The sequence below is a fragment of the Spea bombifrons genome, chromosome 10 (genome assembly GCF_027358695.1).
Source record: "Spea bombifrons isolate aSpeBom1 chromosome 10, aSpeBom1.2.pri, whole genome shotgun sequence".
Lineage (NCBI taxonomy): Eukaryota > Metazoa > Chordata > Amphibia > Anura > Pelobatidae > Spea > Spea bombifrons.
The window spans coordinates 25,062,018-25,079,397 of record NC_071096.1 but is presented as its reverse complement, the minus strand read 5'-3'; the positions used below and the strand labels follow the sequence as shown (position 1 = coordinate 25,079,397).

Below are 17,380 nucleotides of genomic sequence, written 5' to 3'. Positions count from 1 at the left end.
GATGCCTCGTAAGTTTTGGAGACCAAGATTAATTTAGAATGGCGGAACTACTTTCGCTGTAACCGCTGTCATCGAAATAATTGAGGGAGATTAAAGCTGTATTATGTTTCTGTTGTTTAGGTCTCTGCTGTAGGAGGGCGGGGAAACGATACACCCTCGGTGTAGCTGTAGTAAGTAATGCATTTTGGGAAGCGGAAGGTTCTAACGCTCATCATGGCGAGAAACTAGCTATTTTAAAGTGCAGCCGACGAGTTGCCACTTTGTGGAGATAGCTTTTCACATACGAAATGTGCTAGTCAGTTGATTACGAAATATATATAGGTCTATGCAGCATTTAGCTAGCATAACATTCTGCTTGATGGGCTGCAGAAAAACCTATAATCCTCTGTGCTATTTCACATAATACAGTCTGGGTGATCACACATGCACGTGGTCTGCCATATTGGAGCCATGCCTGGTATTGTATAATATATACATACTGGCAATTGCACATTGTAAATAACGTGGCATGCTTACCTGCACCGTTATCAATAATGTGGGTTGTTTTTTGTGCCTATGAAGCATATGGTAACAATTTTCATGGGACAGTCTAAATTTTAAGGCACTGCTCCACTTTTGGGGAGAGTAAAGGGGCATGGGCTGGTTGAAGGGAGCTCTTCTGACCACCCTAGGAAGATGGAAGTAGAAAAATGCAGCTAATGGTTGTTTGAGTAAGATGGGTGGCCACATCTCCTATCCTCCCATCCCATTTGAGGTTAGGCACTAATGTTTAATGAGAAAGCCTGACTCGTAATTGGTGTTCAGTGAGGTTAAGGTTAGGACTTTGTCAAAACATGGCTTTGTGGACTGGGGCATAGTCATGTTGGAACAGTAAATTACCTTCCCCAAACTGGTGCTGTAAACCTATGCATTCTGGTTAGTAGTGTTCTCCTGGCATCCGGCAAACCCAGAGTCATTCATCAGACTAATAGATATTGAACCGTAACTCTCACTCCAGAAAACGTTTCCTTTGCTCCAGAGTCCTCTTAAGCTGACACTTGGCATTGTGCATAGTGATCTTGGGCTCGTGTGCAGCTGCTTGTCCACAGAAACTAATTTTAAGGCACTACAGTGTTTGTACTGATGTTACTTCCTGAGGCAGTTTGGAATTCTGTAGTGAATAATGCTTGGGAGGGCAGGTAATTTTTAAGAGCTATGCACTTTAGCATTCAGCAGGTCCAGTCTGAATGAGTGTACATGATCTACCACTTCATGGCTGAGTTTTTGTTGCTCCTAGAAGCTTCCACTTCACAATACTAGCACAGTGGACCAGAGCAGAGCTAGCTGAAATTTCACAAACTGACTTGTGGCAAAAGTAGACAGTGTTATGTTTAGTGTTGTTTGTAGGGGTGTGTTGCATCCATCTGAGATTAAAATCCACATGCCAAAATAAATTAGGAGCGCAAACCTCAAAAATATAGATATGATACAAAATAGTACAGTATATATATTTCACTAAAAACAAACGTGAAATACATATGAAAATCACAGGAATAATGTTACTCCAGCATAGCCCAGTGCTGCAGTAAGACTCTCCAGGTCCTTTAGGCAAATGAACACATACCTGAATATACATACATATGTGAATACATGCAAATACATGTTGTGCTTCCGGTGGTGGAAGCAGCCATGCTTGCATTGTAGCCAGTTGAGTTAGCATTAGGGGGAGATGGCTTATTCATTAGAACACTACCCCCCACAGACCCCTAGATGAGAGCCAAATGTAGCCAATGGATAATCTGACACTGAGACCCCTGCAAGGGGTTAATAGAGTAGGTTCAGGGTAGGGCTTGGTTTTGGGAAGTTGGAAAAAGAATGGTGGGATCAGTTTAGATATAGAAAAAGCTAAACCACAACATGTGACGCAAAGGTTGAAAAATACCTTAGTTGTAATGTGTACAAACGCTTGTAGTTTAAGGAATAAGATACCTGCACTTTAGTGACAAGTGATAATATGGATTTAGATTAGTTATGGTTACAGAGACCTGGTACAATTAGCAAAATGACTTGTAGGTTTCCCTACCAGGATATATGTTTTATAGAAAGGTTAGAGATGGCAGAAAGGGAGGGGATGCCCTTTATGTAAAACAGGTAAAGGTAACCTATACAAAGTGATAATGAGAACCTAGAAACCATTTGGGTAACTTCAGGATTTTGTAACAAAGCGGTTGTTCACATTGGTGTGATATGCTATATAGACCCCATGGAAAAGCAGAGGATCTTGACAATCTACTACTTGAAGAAATAACTAACATCAATGAAAGGTGAGGTTATCATTATGGGAGACTTTAATCTCCCTGATGTAGACTGGAAAAACCAAACAGCTGAGTCAGCTAGGAGTAGAGATATCCTAAATTCCTCACAGGGACTGTGTCTAAAGCGGTTGATAGAGGAGCCAACAAGAAGGGAGAGGATGGCTAGAAGGCTGGAGGGGTTTTTAAACTAGTGGTAGGGGGGGAGGGACACAGAGATCTTGAAAATGGAGATAGCGCAGGAAGGAGAGGGGCTTCAGATCAGAACAAGGGGGGTGGAGATGGGGGAGGGGCAAGATCAGAACAGAGGTATGTATTAATAAAAATTCTCATAAAATTCAAGAGACTCAGGGTAATATTAAATGTATGCTTGCTAATGCAAGGAGCCTAAATAACAAACTGGGAGAACTAGAGGCAACAGCATACACTAAGCAATATGATATAATAGGCATAACAGAAACATGGTGGGATGAGACCCATGACTGGGCAGTTAACTTAAAAGGTTATACGTTATATAGGAAGGACAGAAAAAGCAGGAAGGGAGGAGGAGTATGCTTGTATGTTAACAACGAGCTAAAGTCAAATATTAAGCATCTTGAAGGCGACTGTCACGGACTGGGTCCAAGCTGGTAACTGGAAGGACCCAGCGCGCCCGATGGTTGTTTGCAGGAGTCACGATGCAGCAGTGGAGTCTGGGGCAGGGCCTGGTTGCAGGGTGACCACACTCGCCCAGGCCTTGAGCACCTAGGTTAGTGCAGCCAAACACCAGCACCCTGATATGGCAGCAGATGTAGTCCAGAACAAAACGAATCCTGCAGGCACCCTGGAGCAGGCATGAAGCATATCACATGGATCACGAGCAGGATGCTGCAGACTGGGAGAATGGAAGCTAAGCAAAGGGTTAATGTAGCAGACACAAAACACAGCAAGGGAAAGGGAGACCAGGCAAGAAACATGATATAGGATATACACGAGAAGTGGCTAGAAACAAGAAATGATTAGCGAAAAGTATAAACAGGCACAAGACAAGGAATAAACATAACCTGACAAGACATACATGTTACAGGGCACAACAAAGGACAGGGAAGAAGGCAAGGAGCACAGGGGAAGGAGTGAGGAGCCGGAACCCTCGGACGCTTCTTCCTTAAAGCAAGGATAGGACATATTAACAGGGACATGGGGAGAGGAGAGAGGAACCGGAATCCTCAGATGATTCAAGGAAGAGGGGCAAAGGTACATAAGAAACAGACAAACATGAATACAGAAACTAGCCTTGGACTACAAGATAACTATTGGAGATTCCATCACGCTAATCCCTGCTAACAAAGATACAAAACAAACCACACAGGTAAACCAAACACACTGCACTGAGACATACCTTAGACTGAAGACTGCAGACTGAGACAAACAGAACACACACGTGGGGCACACCTAATAAAGGAAGCAGAGCAGAAGCAAAGAGCCGGAGCAGAAGCAAGGAATGGAAAATAGAACAAAGCAAAAGGAAATCCAGGAATGGATCAAAGCAAAACAGAGAAACTAAAGCAGGACAGATATGCAGCTCCGCAGCCTGGGCAGAACGTGACAGCGACAAGGGATTTGTGGAAGCTTTATGGGTAGATATCAACTTGGGGCAAACAAAAGGAAAAGAACTGATAAACAATGTTGATCTTGTGTCTAACATTCAAGTGGGGGAGCACTTGGGTAATAGTGATCACAATATGGTCTCGTTTGAAATAAACTCAAAAAAGAAATTGCCCATGGGGAATACTAAAACGTATAATTTTAAGAAGGCCAATTTCAATAAGATAAGGGCAGCTTTACAACTTATTGACTGGCAAAAACTGGAAAAATTGAGTATTTTCAAACAAATATTAGCAGGGTACACTTCTCAGTATGTACCACTAGGAAACAAATAGAAAAGAAACGAATTGAAACCGATGTGGCTTAGTGGGGACGTTAAGCAGAAAATTAAAAATAAGAAAATGGCATTTAAATCAGAGGCATCCTATATAAGATATAAGGAAGCCAATAAAGCATGCAGAAAAGGTGATTCGATAGGCTAAACTAGAAAATGAGAGGGTGACTTCCAAAGAGAGCAAAACTAACCCCAAAAAATTAGTACATAAATTCTAAAAAAAAAAAAAAAAAAAAAAAAAAAAAAATGAAAACGTAGGTTCATTAATAACAGAGAGGTGAGTGTTGGTTAAGGAGGACCAGGAAAAAGCAGGAACTTTAAATGACTATTTTTCCTCAGTATATATTAAGGAGGAACCTATGGCAATGAATATACATAGGACTACTGAGAAAAATTTTCAGTGAAACTGATTGGATGGCTCAGGACAAGGTGCTGCAGCAACTAAAGAAAATTAATGTTAACAAAGCTCTGGGGCCTGACGGTATTCACCCACGAGTACTTAAGGAACTGAGTCAGGAAATAAGTGAACCTCTGTTTCTAATCTTTTGGGATTCTTTTCTTTCAGGAATTGTACCAGAGGATTGGAGGAAGGCGGATGTGATTCCTATTTTCAAAAAGGGTTCAAACTCTGAGCCCGGAAATTATAGACCTGTGAGCTTAACTTCCGTGACTGGGAAAGTATTTGAAGGGCTGTTTAGGGATAATATTCAAGAATTCCTTGGGAAGAACAGTATTATTAGCAAAAATCAGCATGGTTTTATGAAACATAGGTCCTGTCAAACTAATTTAATTGCATTCTATTAAGAAGTAAGTAGAAGTGTCGATCAGGGTGTTGCAGTGGATGTAATCTACTTGGATTTCGCCAAGGCGTTTGACACGGTTCCACACAATAGGTTAGTATTCAAACTGAAAGAAATTGGTCTAGATGCAAATTCTTGTTCTTGGGTAGAACATTGGCTTAGAGATAGAGAACAGAGAGTTGTTATAAATTTTCAAGCTGGTCAAAAGTGGTAAGTGGTGTCCCTCAGGGTTCTGTTCTGGGACCCATTTTATTCAACATATTTATAAATGACCTGGCAGTAGGCGTTGAAAGTCATGTTTCTGTGTTTGCAGATGACACTAAACTAGGTAAAGTTATACAGGGCGAGCAGGATATTACTGTGCTGCAGAGGGATCTAGATACACTGGGGGACTGGGCACACAAATGGCAGATGAAATTCAATGTAGATAAATGTAAAGTTATGCACTTTGGAGTAGGGAATGCACAAGCAACCTACACCCTAAACGGTAGTGAATTAGGGGTAACGACAAATGAGAAGGATTTGGGAAGTGTTATAAACAACAAACTAGGCAACAATGTGCAATGTCAGTCAGCAGTTGCTAAGGCCAGTAAGGTATTGTCGTGTATAAAAAGGGGCATCAAGTCGCGGGATAAAGATATAATTTTGCCTCTGTATAAATCAATGGTAAGGCCGCACCTTGAATATGCTGTGCAATTTTGGGTACCTTTTCTAAAGAAGGATATCATAGCACTAGAAAGGGTGCAGAGGCGGGCTACAAAATTAATAAAAGGAATGGAGCACTATAGTTATGAAGAAAGGTTAACTAATTTAAATCTGTTTGGTTTAGAAAAACGTTGCCTCAGAGGGGATATGATAACATTATGTAAATATATTCGGGGCCAATACAAACCATTGTGTGGAAATCTGTTCATAAACAGGACTATGCATAGGACACGTGGTCATGCGTTCAGACTGGAAGAAAGGAGATTTAGGCTAAAGCAGAGGAAAGGGTTTTTTACAGTAAGGACAATAAGGATGTGGAATTCTCTGCCTGCAGAGATAGTTTTATCGGAGTCTGTACAGACGTTTAAACTGCAACTGGATGGATACCTGGAAAAACATAATATTCAGGTATTTAATCTTTAATTATGGGGAAACATCTTACTGATCCAAGGAGAAATCTGACTGCCATTTTGGGGTCAAGGAGGAATTTTTTAACCTGGTTAGTGCAAAATTGGAAAGAGCGAAACCAGGGTTTTTTTTGCCTTTTGGATCAACAGCAACAAATTAACAGATATAGGAAAGGCTGAACTTGATGGACACATGTCTGTTTTCAGCTTATGTAACTATGTAAAAAGAAGCAGTGCTGGATTTAGTATTTACAAATGAAGACTTGATTTGGGATGTCACTGTATGAGAGTGTTTGGGCTCCAGTGATCACCAATCAGTGTGGTTTAATATAAGGAGAGAGTTTACATTGCACCACGATACAACCAAGGTTTTTGATTTTAGAAACGTGGATTTTCCAAAAATATAGAGACTGGTAGGTGAGTCTTTTCTGGTCTGGACATCTTTAGATGGAGTACAGGAGAGATGGAGTTATTTAAGAGATGTCCTGCTAAAGGCAGCAGAACATTGCATTAAACTTGTTAGCAAGCATAAAAGGATGAAACTGTGGTACTCCGCAAATGTGGCAAACATATTGAATGAGAAGAAGCAAGCTTTTAAGAAATATAAACAGACTAGTTGGAGGAAGATGGGAGCAAATAGTAAGGTAAGCTTAGGGAGGCAAAACGCATTATTGGATGCGCCAATTTAAGCACTGATGTGAAAATAGCCTGGTTAACAAAAAAGTGTGATAAAACATTTTTAAATATATAAGTGAGAGACTAAAATATAAACCAGCAATAATTATTCTAAAGACAAATTAAGGGAATTATGTAAATGAGAATAAAGAGTTAGCTGGCTGTGTTTACAGAGGATGACGTTCTCCTTGAACTCTCCAAAGTAAAAACAGACAAATCAACGGGACCTAATGGGATACACCCAAAATTATTAAAAGAGCTTCAAGTTAACCTGGAAAAACCGCTGGCAGATCTATTTAACCAGTCACTAATTGCAGGAGTAGTTCCAGAAGACTGAAAATTGACAACCAAAGTTCTACTGCTCAGAAAAGGCCAACTATAGACCAGTAAGCCTTACATCAGTAGTTGGCAAATTAATGGAAACTATGCTATAGGATTGTTAAACATCTGGAGGTAAATAGTTTACATGATCATAAACAACACAGGTTTACTACAGGAAGATCTTGTCAAACTAACTTAATTTATTTTTTTACTGGGTAACTAAAGTAATAGACCAAGGAGGAGTCGCTGATATAGCCTATCTAGATTTTAGTAAGGCATTTGACACTGTTCTTCATAGAAGACTTATAAATTGCAGCCTATGGGTATTGATGCCAGAATAGTTGAATGGATAAGCCAATGGTTGAGTGATATGATGCAGAAGGTTGCAGTTACTGGTGTATATTCAGAGGAAGGACTTGTAACTAGTGGGGTACCTCAGTATCAGTGATATAATAGAAGGTCTTAATGGTATCATATGCCTTTTTGCAGATTATACAAAGGTCTGCAACAGGGTGGACATTCTGGGTGGAACAACTCAGATGGTTAATTACTTAAGTCAATTAGAAGAATGTTTGAGTAGCTGCAGCTTTATATTAATACTTTTTTTTCACAAACACTAAGACTTGGCCCATATTATAAGAGGAGCCCTTCTTATATAATTGCTTCAGGACTTGATATTCCTTAATCTGGCCTAGATTGTAGATACCTGCAATACATGTAATCTAGGGTAGGGTTCTTTCACAGCCTGCTCTTCACCAAGAGGGCTTAACCTGGCAGTAGCCAGGAAGGTAGATCCCAGGCAGACTATGACAAATACCCACAGAATATAATTTAAAAAAATATATTTTAGGATCTTCTTTTAAAATAGGGGGTAGCAGAGGCATTATTAAACACTCATCCACATCGACCAGGTAAGCGAAAAGATCTGCTTTTCCCACAGAAATCTTTTAGTGCTACCACTACTGCAAGGGATCCTGGGTGGGTAAATACAGCCAACAATGATCAGCTTTTTGCCTCTATATTCACTTTATACATGGACCCCTTAGAGCAAATGTATGCTGTACTAGGCAGCCGTTAAACAAAGCCTGGGACAGAGGTGCACTCATAGACAGCTGTTCGATTGGGTTTATTCAACAACTGAACATACATCTTTAGATGGAGTACAGGAGAGACCCAAACACACCAGGATAGGTTCTGCCACAATGACACCTGAAGACACACAAAAGGACAGTCTCTGCCACACCGACACCCAAACACACACACCAGGACAGGATCTTCCACACCAACACCCAAACACACACACACCAGGACAGGCTCTGCCACACCGACACACAAACACCAGGACAGGCTAACCCCCCTTTATATTTTTGCCCCTTGTGTATTAATGCCCCAGCCATTGCTCCCCTTTGTGCATTTATGCCACCACACCCATGTGTACTGATTTATGTGTTGCCCTCAGCCAACTCTCCTCCCTTGTGTATTGATGTTGGATGCCCCTGTTATATAGCCTGGATGAAAGATATGATAGAAGCATTTAAATACTTAAACAGAGTCAATGTGATAAAGGAAGAGAGTTTATTTAGAAGGAGAAATACTACTACAAGAGGACATAGCCTTAAGCTAGAGGGGCAAAGGTTTAAAAGTCACATCAGGAATTATTGCTTTACTAAAAGGATAGTGGATGCATTGAACAGCCTTGCAGCAGAAGTGGTAGATGTAAATATAGTGAAGGCGTTTAAGCAAGCCTGGGATAAGGCCAAGCTAAATATAGGATAAGGCCAGGGACAGACTAGATGGGACCAAATGGTTCTTATCTGCCATCACTTTCTATGTTTATTATTATGTCCTGATCTGTAAAACCATAGAATTCAAAGAGGGTGTACTTTTTCAAATGACTGTACATGTATTGCAATATAAACATTTCTGTACAAAAGACACATTTGAAAAAAAAAAGAATACATGACTTCCAAATCAGATTCAAGTGTCCCTGAAGAATGAGACGTTACTCTGATTTGTGGGATGTATTCACATTCTATTTGAAGTGAAATGTAATTTTTACTACTGACACTGATATTGATTTATGGCTGATCATACATTTGGGTAAGTTATCAGAATCACAAGTGAGTTTCGGATATTGTGTGGCTTTGCCTTCTGACTCTTAGAATTTATGATGTCCTAAAATGGACACTAAAATAAGGTAATCTTCTACAATACTCTGTGACTCTCAAGATGTAGTACTTAAATGTTGTCTCTGGGTGTCACTGTTCATCTATAGAGGTTCCCATTCCTAATTACCTGCATCCTGTGGTATACCACATTTAGACACATTCAATCAAATCAATGGCAGTTAACACCAGATTTGACTGTAATACTCAGTACTGGTGATGCATGTATTGAAGATACTATGGTAACCGTGTAACAATGGGGGCTGCCTTTGCAAAAGAAAAGCAGGAATAAAGAAAATGAGCAAATAAGACAGGGGAAGAGAGCAAGCAAGAAAAAAAGAAATAAAACAAGAGTTTGGAAGATAAAAGTGTGTTTTAATCAAGACATAATATATACATGCATAGACCTAAAATAGTAACGGGGAAACGTAATCCCATAAGCAAAAATAATAACGGGACATACAAAGAGGCAGAATAAATTTAACAAAAATCTGTCATTTAATAGGAATAGTGCATGAGAGGGGGAGCAGGAATTATAGAATAAGGGAGGAGGTGTGACGATAAGAGGGAGGGAGAGAACGAACTTGAGAGGGAGGGAGAATCATAGCAAGCAAGAGGAGTACATGGTAAAGAAGATAATTCACAAACAGAAGAGAGAGGGACTGGGGATCAGAGCAACGACTGAGATGTGTGGGTGTCATCTGTGATTTCACAGAGCTCCCTATTGAAGAGCGTTAAAGGGTGCGCACTAATCGGGAGGCAACTGAAACCTGAAGGAAGAGAATCAAAGAGAAAAGGCATAAAGAACAAGAGAAGACGTGGAAGAGACTTATTGGGGGGAACTGTGTGACCCAGAACGAGAAGAGCTTTAGTTAGCAAAAGAGAAGACACCACTGAAAAGGACAAGCACATAGAAAGAAGAAAATAGGAAAGATATAGCAAAAAAAAGACATTTAATATAATGCCTCATACTAACCCTCATAGTGTGGACCTTGTACACAGGCTCACGCAATGAAACACACCTGGAAGAAAAGGGATGTTTTATGTCGGCTAGTGTAGTTAGGCCACATAACTGTCTGACATCTGTAGACAAAATATTCTTTCATTGATTAGTGCCTCAGCACTCATTGCCCCTTTCAGTTTTTTCATTAATTAAAGTTTTTAAAGATTGTAATTTAATTTTATAGGCTGTAGGTTAGCACATTCAGAACCTACAGCTCTCTCATCTACTTCTGTGCACATGGCACATTATTGAAACTCAAACGACATTGTCTTGATTCAATTGTACTACATATTTGGAGTATTCTCTTCGACGTCTCAAAGCATTCGCTGTTGGCCCTTTTTGACCTGACTCACTATACGCTAAACATTCTCTGAGCATCAACACTCTTCCAGCAAGTTAATCTGTGCTGTCTCTTTGCAAAGTCAACTCTTAGGAAAAGCATTCATCACGCATTCTCACAGAAGACTCTATCTCAGCACACTAAAGGAGCCGAACAGTCTCTTTCCCTGCAATTTCAACACCAGCGATGGCGTTCACCTTTGCTGCGTTCTGTTACATGCTGACTCTCGTCCTCTGTGCATCTCTTATTTTTTTCATCATCTGGCACGTGAGTGTTACAACTGCAAGGGCAACATATAAGAGATAATTCATCAAGGGGCAAAAAGGGTGGCGGGAGGGATAGTGAACTCAAGTTGATACATCAAAAAAGGCTGTATTCTGACCAAATACAATAATGATGAATACTTAATCAGCTATATAAAAACAGGCTGGGTGGGAAATACATAACAAGTAGAATTATTGCGAGATCTAACTTTAAACGTAGCAATACAGGGGAAGAAGACACCAGTCAGAGGAAGCTGTGAGAAAAGGACACACATATATATATATATATATATATACATATATATATATACACACATATATATACACACGTATATAATGCAAGATTTAGTTTTAGTAATAAATTGACCACAAGATCAAGAAGATTTTAATGTTTAATTAGAGCATACTAATTAGATTAGTACACTGGCCTGTGGTAGTACTTAGGCTATATTAAACATACTAATATGAGTATTGTTGCTTCCAAAATTATACCCTATGTTACACAAGCAAACAATATGTCATATATCAGAAATGAGTGAATAGAGCACAAAAAATCAACTGTGACTCTGCAAGCGAAGTGAAAAGATGCACACCTGAGTCCTCTAATCATACATGTACATATTTAGTTATATTTTACCACTTTCACTTTAGTTATATAAATACATTTTGTACACTATGTGGAAATGTTGTATTATATCGTGTATATGTATATGTACACCACACATGCACTGACATCCAAGGATAAAATAAATAAGTCATTTAACGCATGGTACACATAGCGTGTGTCTGGAGTGTAAGATGTATTCCAGTGCAACAACTGTATGAGATTTTAAGGGAAAAAATTGTGCATTTAGCAGTTGGCAGGTAGACAAAGGAAGGTTGTGCAGGCGCTATGAGCTGCTATAGGTGTGTCTTTGTTGCTTTGAGTAGCCATACTCTGAAAGTATCAATTTTATTTTTTTTGTTTATGCATGCATGCATGTATGTATGTATGTATGTGCATATATGGGTCTCTCTGTTAGTTCAACATGTAACATACAGTCCCTTTCATAAGGTGTTTCGGTATTTCTCTGTATCAGTCAGGACTCTCTACGCTGGATAATTTCCTTCTATATGTCAGTGTCACGTCTTCCTTCTGTTTTTTTACATTGCTGCCTTGTGTGCCACACTAATCTCTCTCCTAAGTCTATTGTGTCACAGTCACCCTCCCCCCACCATTTTAGGGGGTTTTCTGTGTTGATTTTTTTTTCCTGTTCACGTCAAAATGTGTTTGTTTTTAGAATGAATTTGTGTTATAGCGTGTTTCACTATGTTGTATGACATTCTAGGTATGTATGTGTCACATTTCCTTACCACCCATGTATTCCAATCTTTTATGTTTCTGCTTCTTTCTGTTGCTGTGGAGACAGATCTGGTTTCCATGGAAACTGCATATGTTTATAAAGTGGTACCCAGAGATATAACCACACCCTCTCCACATGTTCCACTGCCCCTGTAACCTTGCTCATTGCACCCCCGACCATGACCTACCCTCCTTCATGTGTTCAAATCAATCCCATTGTCCAGGTTTTTTTTCATGTGATTTTGTCTCACCGTTTGTTCTCAGCGTTCGCTTTTACACCACGTTCTTTTCCAACACAATCCCCCCCGCCCCCTCAACACTTAGTGTCTTGTTCACTTTCTCTGAGGTCAGTGTATAATAACTGTATCTCCTCTGGGCATTTCTACACAATTAGCTCAATGTCATCTTGCGGTTTTATAACATCTGCCAGCAGAGCAGAAACATGCAAATGCATGTGACCTGTCTTACTGGTCTAATATTTGCTTTTTCACTTTCTAATTATGTATCTATTGTTATTTTAAGGTGTAAATTGTGATTCAACAACGTCAGCACTATATAACGTTTATTACAACTTTCTTCTGCAGGTTTATAGAGACAATGCTTTGATTTTTAAATGCAGTTATTATTACAGATGTGGTATGTTCTGTATCAATAAAACACAATGCCTCATAATGTATCAGCAGTATATGCAATTATACAAAGATATCTGTATTGGAAACTAGTAATTAAAGTGAAAGAATGACCTCATCGACGATTAAAAAGTCATATTAAGATGCCAAAGGGTTCTAGGCAGTGCACCAAATTAAGGACCCCAAGCTTGCATTGTCAATATGCACACTGCTGTAACGTTTGTTGTAGCCTCTAGCATCCCCCCACTCCCATTTACTAGAAGCACTATTGAATTCCAGCTGCGGTCAATCTGTTCTCATCTAGTCCTGGGATTCTCAAGTCATGTACATGCAACCCATGGGGTACTTCATACGGGGTCGGGGATACTTCCGTGATTGTTTGGTGTCAGGATATAAGAAATGAAGTCTACATCTACTGCTTGAGTTATTATTTTATTTAAAGGTGCTGTTTCATTTAGGTAAAACAAATGCTGTGGTAGCTACACAAATAAAACCGATCTGACATTTAAGTCTTTTTATATGAAAAATAGAATATTTAAAGAAACTCTTCTAGTTTCTATGGAAACAACCTGTCAGTGACTGCTTCTGTGTCACATGATAATTGAGCATACCCTGCTAAGTTAAGAGAGAGGCAAAATTTCACATGATTAAATAATTATTTAATCCAAGGGTTTGGACATTCAACACTACTAGGAATGAGATTTTTAATGCAGCATTCCAATTTTTTATTTATAGAGAGTAGGTGGAACAGCATTAATGTTTTTTAAGCTATTTTGTTTTATAACTGCCTCAGCCAAATGCTTAGTTGTGGCCTTTCATACAAACTACCATTTTTTTATTTTAACCTTTCAGTGAAAAATCTGTAGGAAAACTACTGTTAACAGATCTGATGTTGTAACGTACTTCTGCAGTCAAAGAATCTCTAGCATTATCAAAAATATATTTTTTTACACTATAGGATCAGAGAAATGTTATTGTTTTTGCTATGTTTTTCTTTAACTGATAATTCTCTAATTTCTCATTTAGTGTACCCACACAAAATGAGTAGGGCTTTTGTATCTTTTGTACCTGTCTGCTACTTAGCATCTTAATTCCCATGGAAGCAGTGAGGATGTACTTAGTTGTTCACACATGGCTTCTCCATTTTGGCTTTATTTTTGTTGAATAACTCATGACACCTATATCACTGTGTGATTTAACATTTTCTTTATATATATATATATATATATATATATATATTTTTTTTTTTACTTTTGAAACGCTAACTAACTGTAACACTAGTCATAACCTTATCTAACAAATTCCCCACTAACTAGTCTGCTAACTTAACACAATTAAATCTAAAAAATAACACCTTAGGTTAAAGAAAAACATGGTAACATAAAATAAATGTATTTTGTAAATATACCTAGGAGTTTGTACCCAGAGAAAGGGTGAAGGTGAGACATTAATTTACCCAGATATGATGCAACATATGATGACAGCTCTTAGCAACAGGTAATTTCTTTTGATACTAAGTAAAATGAGTCAAGTGCGCCATACAAAAATTGTATGGATATGATTTTAACATAAAAAAGGTGAATTATGACATAGTAAAAATGTTCATTGTAGAAACAGTTACCAACAAGCTGTAACACCGCACACCAAGTGATACACAAAGCAACAACTTAACCCTTTAAACCGTAGATGCTGCTCCTTTACGAGTACCCCTTCAATACTTTAGTTGCAAATCACTTTCAGCAGGGGCTGAGGCAGGGGCAAAATACATTTAAAGGAAAAAACTTTTTGTGAGTGGATAAAGAAACATTCCATTGCTCATTTTTAAGAGTTAAATATACTACACTATTATTATTTATTTAGTTTTTTTCTTTTACATGTATTTGCGCCCCTGCTTTTGAAAGTGATTTTAATGTTCATTATGTGTTTTCTCACGTTCACTGTTCATGTTTCTCATCCCTCATCTTTGTTCCAATGTAAAATTGAAAAATAATTCACTGTAAGGGAAAGTCATATAAACGGCAGAACTGACTGTTTATAAGGAAGTGATTCACTGATTCACTTAACACTAAATTAGTCTTCTGTCTGCAGCAATAACAGATTACTGTTGCTACAATGCTAAAAAAAGGTTCAAATACTGTAGATTAGACTAGTTAATTTGGATTTGTAGGAACTTGTTTTTTTTTTAAAGAAAATTGCCTGGTTCGAACAAATCTCCACAAATGGGGGCAATCCTCGATGAAACTGCCTGGCACGTCATTTCATTAAGCAAGCATAGATCGGTGTTGCTGTAATACCTCCCCTGGGCGTCAACATCAGTGTATGGCGGCGGCGGCGGACACCTGTTTTAAAAGAGTTTAGGAGGCGATCAATGATGGAAAAAAAAAATAAAAGTGGTAATATGTAAAAACAATTATGCATCAGAGGAACCATCCAGTTCCAGCAAAATGTAAAAAAAGTCCAAAAAGAATAAAATAAATTAAATTAAAAGTTTCTTATTATGAAAAGTGCTAAAGTTAGCGTTGTAGCTTGCTGTCAAATATCTTGACATGGAAAGAGTTAAAGTAAAAGCATTTCAAATACCGAAGGGGTGTCTAATTTAAAAAAATAATTTGATACTGATACCAGCATTTGAAATACCTTGAGGTATCTAGTTTTCAAAAATATATGGTTTGATGGGGTAAATTGAATTGGCCAGCTTCAAAGACACCCGAAATAGCACATAGGGCGGAATGGCCAGATTTGAAAAAAAAAATGGTTTTGAAATAGCAAATTGCTACTTGTACTTATTGCCCAATAACTTGCAGAAAAAAACAAACAACATAAAAACATTGAGTATTTCTAAACTAAGGACAAATAGTAGAATCTGCTTAGCAGTTTTTTTCATTAGCTTTTTTGGATGAGCAAATGATTTTTCAAAAAGTGTCGTTTTTTTTTTTTTCAATTTTTCATCATTTTTTTAATAGGAAATTAAATATGGTCCTAAAAATGGTATCTGAAGAAAACCCTTCTTGTCGTGAAAAAAAAAACAATAAATAACTCGTGTGTGTACACTACATGGGTGAGGAGAAAATTACATCTAAACACGAGCACCGCAAAAGTGTTAACAGCCTTGGTCCCAAAGGGTATAAAAAGTGAAACAGCCTAGCAGTTATTGATGCTCGTTGCTCATATACAATACCACAAGTTAATTAAGTAATACTAGTTCATTTTAGTGCAGAAAACTGACTGGTGTGAAGTGGATTGGAGAAGCTGTAGTGTACTACTTTAGTGTATGTATTTATTTTACGTTGTTATATATATTACACTAATAGTTATGTTCTGTTTATCCAGTGTACTGTGCTGCAGAATATGATGGCACTGTATAAATGAATAAAGATAAGAATTGGTGAGTGCAGGCTGTATAAATGTGGTTGTTTTTTTTACTATGCTTTAGTAAAACCTGTGCTTTTTTACAGGTGGTTTAATAAATAGATTGTGAAATGTTGATGTGCTAGGGTTTCTGCGATAATTATGAGGAATATTTGGTTATTACTATAGGCAAAGTGCCTCTTAGGAATGAGGTGTTAAAGGGATAATGAGGTGTTAAGGGAAAGGGTTTTTTAATTTAATATTTCTAGTGGGGGGTACGAGGTGTTTGAACACCTATTTTAACATTCATTTTACATTGTTTTAACATTTGCTATTATTCTTTTAACTGATGGTACCTCCATAATGCCACAGTGATATCTCTGGGTCCATTTATTTATTTGTTGATGTCTTTTGCAGGGCTTGTGATCAGCCTGCATGCAAGCTCATCAGAGTTGAGTGCAATCACACTGAATCTATTAGCCCATCTCTTGCTGATCAGAGGGCAGCCTAGGCTGTTTTATGATCTCCCATGTATCACAGGAGAATTTTCCTGCTGTGCAAAAACAAAAGGAAGTAAAACAATGTCCTTATGGTCATTTAGCAAATGATCTTCAAGAGGTAGTAGTATGTCCTATGGATGTTAAGGTTCAAGTTTCACAGAGATAGCTATTTTCTTATTGGTACTTCCTATACTATAAAAAATATTTTAAAAATGCACAAAAGTACCATTCTGGGGTTTTTTTTGTAGATAAATTTGCTGTTAGATATACTAAACTAATTGTGGAGGTAAAATACAATGTTTCACCAAATAATCAACTTTTTCATACGTTTTGTGTTTAGGATATAATTGTATACATCCAAAAATATATAAAAGTCATACAAGATTCACTATTCCCGACAAGATTACTGATGGTAAAATGAAGAAGACAGGTGGTGATATGGGGAGATTCAGCCATTAAACTTATCCAAGCTAATTTTCCCTCCCTCCACATCATGTTCTATGATTATCGTTACCCAATGATATTCGTTTCAGTGCAGTTATCACATAAAGTTATATACTGAGGGCTATCATAACTCAAACACGTAGGGATAAAGTTCAATCTCAAGTAAGACCGTACTTTTTTGATGTTCTTCTCCAAGGGGAACAAAGTGAACGTACATAGATCAACTGAG

At 38.1% G+C, this 17,380-nt stretch overlaps 2 protein-coding genes across 6 annotated transcripts in view; both read left to right on the top strand.

Moving 5' to 3' along the window:
- Positions 1–17,380, top strand: part of LOC128467684 (putative neural-cadherin 2) — a 267,631-nt gene that overhangs the window by 180,690 nt on the left and 69,561 nt on the right. The gene's annotated exons all lie outside the window — the stretch shown is intronic.
- The window catches only part of CNIH2 (cornichon family AMPA receptor auxiliary protein 2), a 44,556-nt gene continuing 37,748 nt past the window's right edge, over positions 10,573–17,380 (top strand). For all 5 annotated transcript variants that reach the window (XM_053449367.1, XM_053449366.1, XM_053449364.1 and 2 more), the window contains exon 1: positions 10,573–10,892. In XM_053449367.1, the coding sequence (XP_053305342.1) occupies positions 10,812–10,892 (81 nt within the window). In that variant the 5' untranslated portion in view covers positions 10,573–10,811. The remainder of the gene's footprint in view (positions 10,893–17,380) is intronic.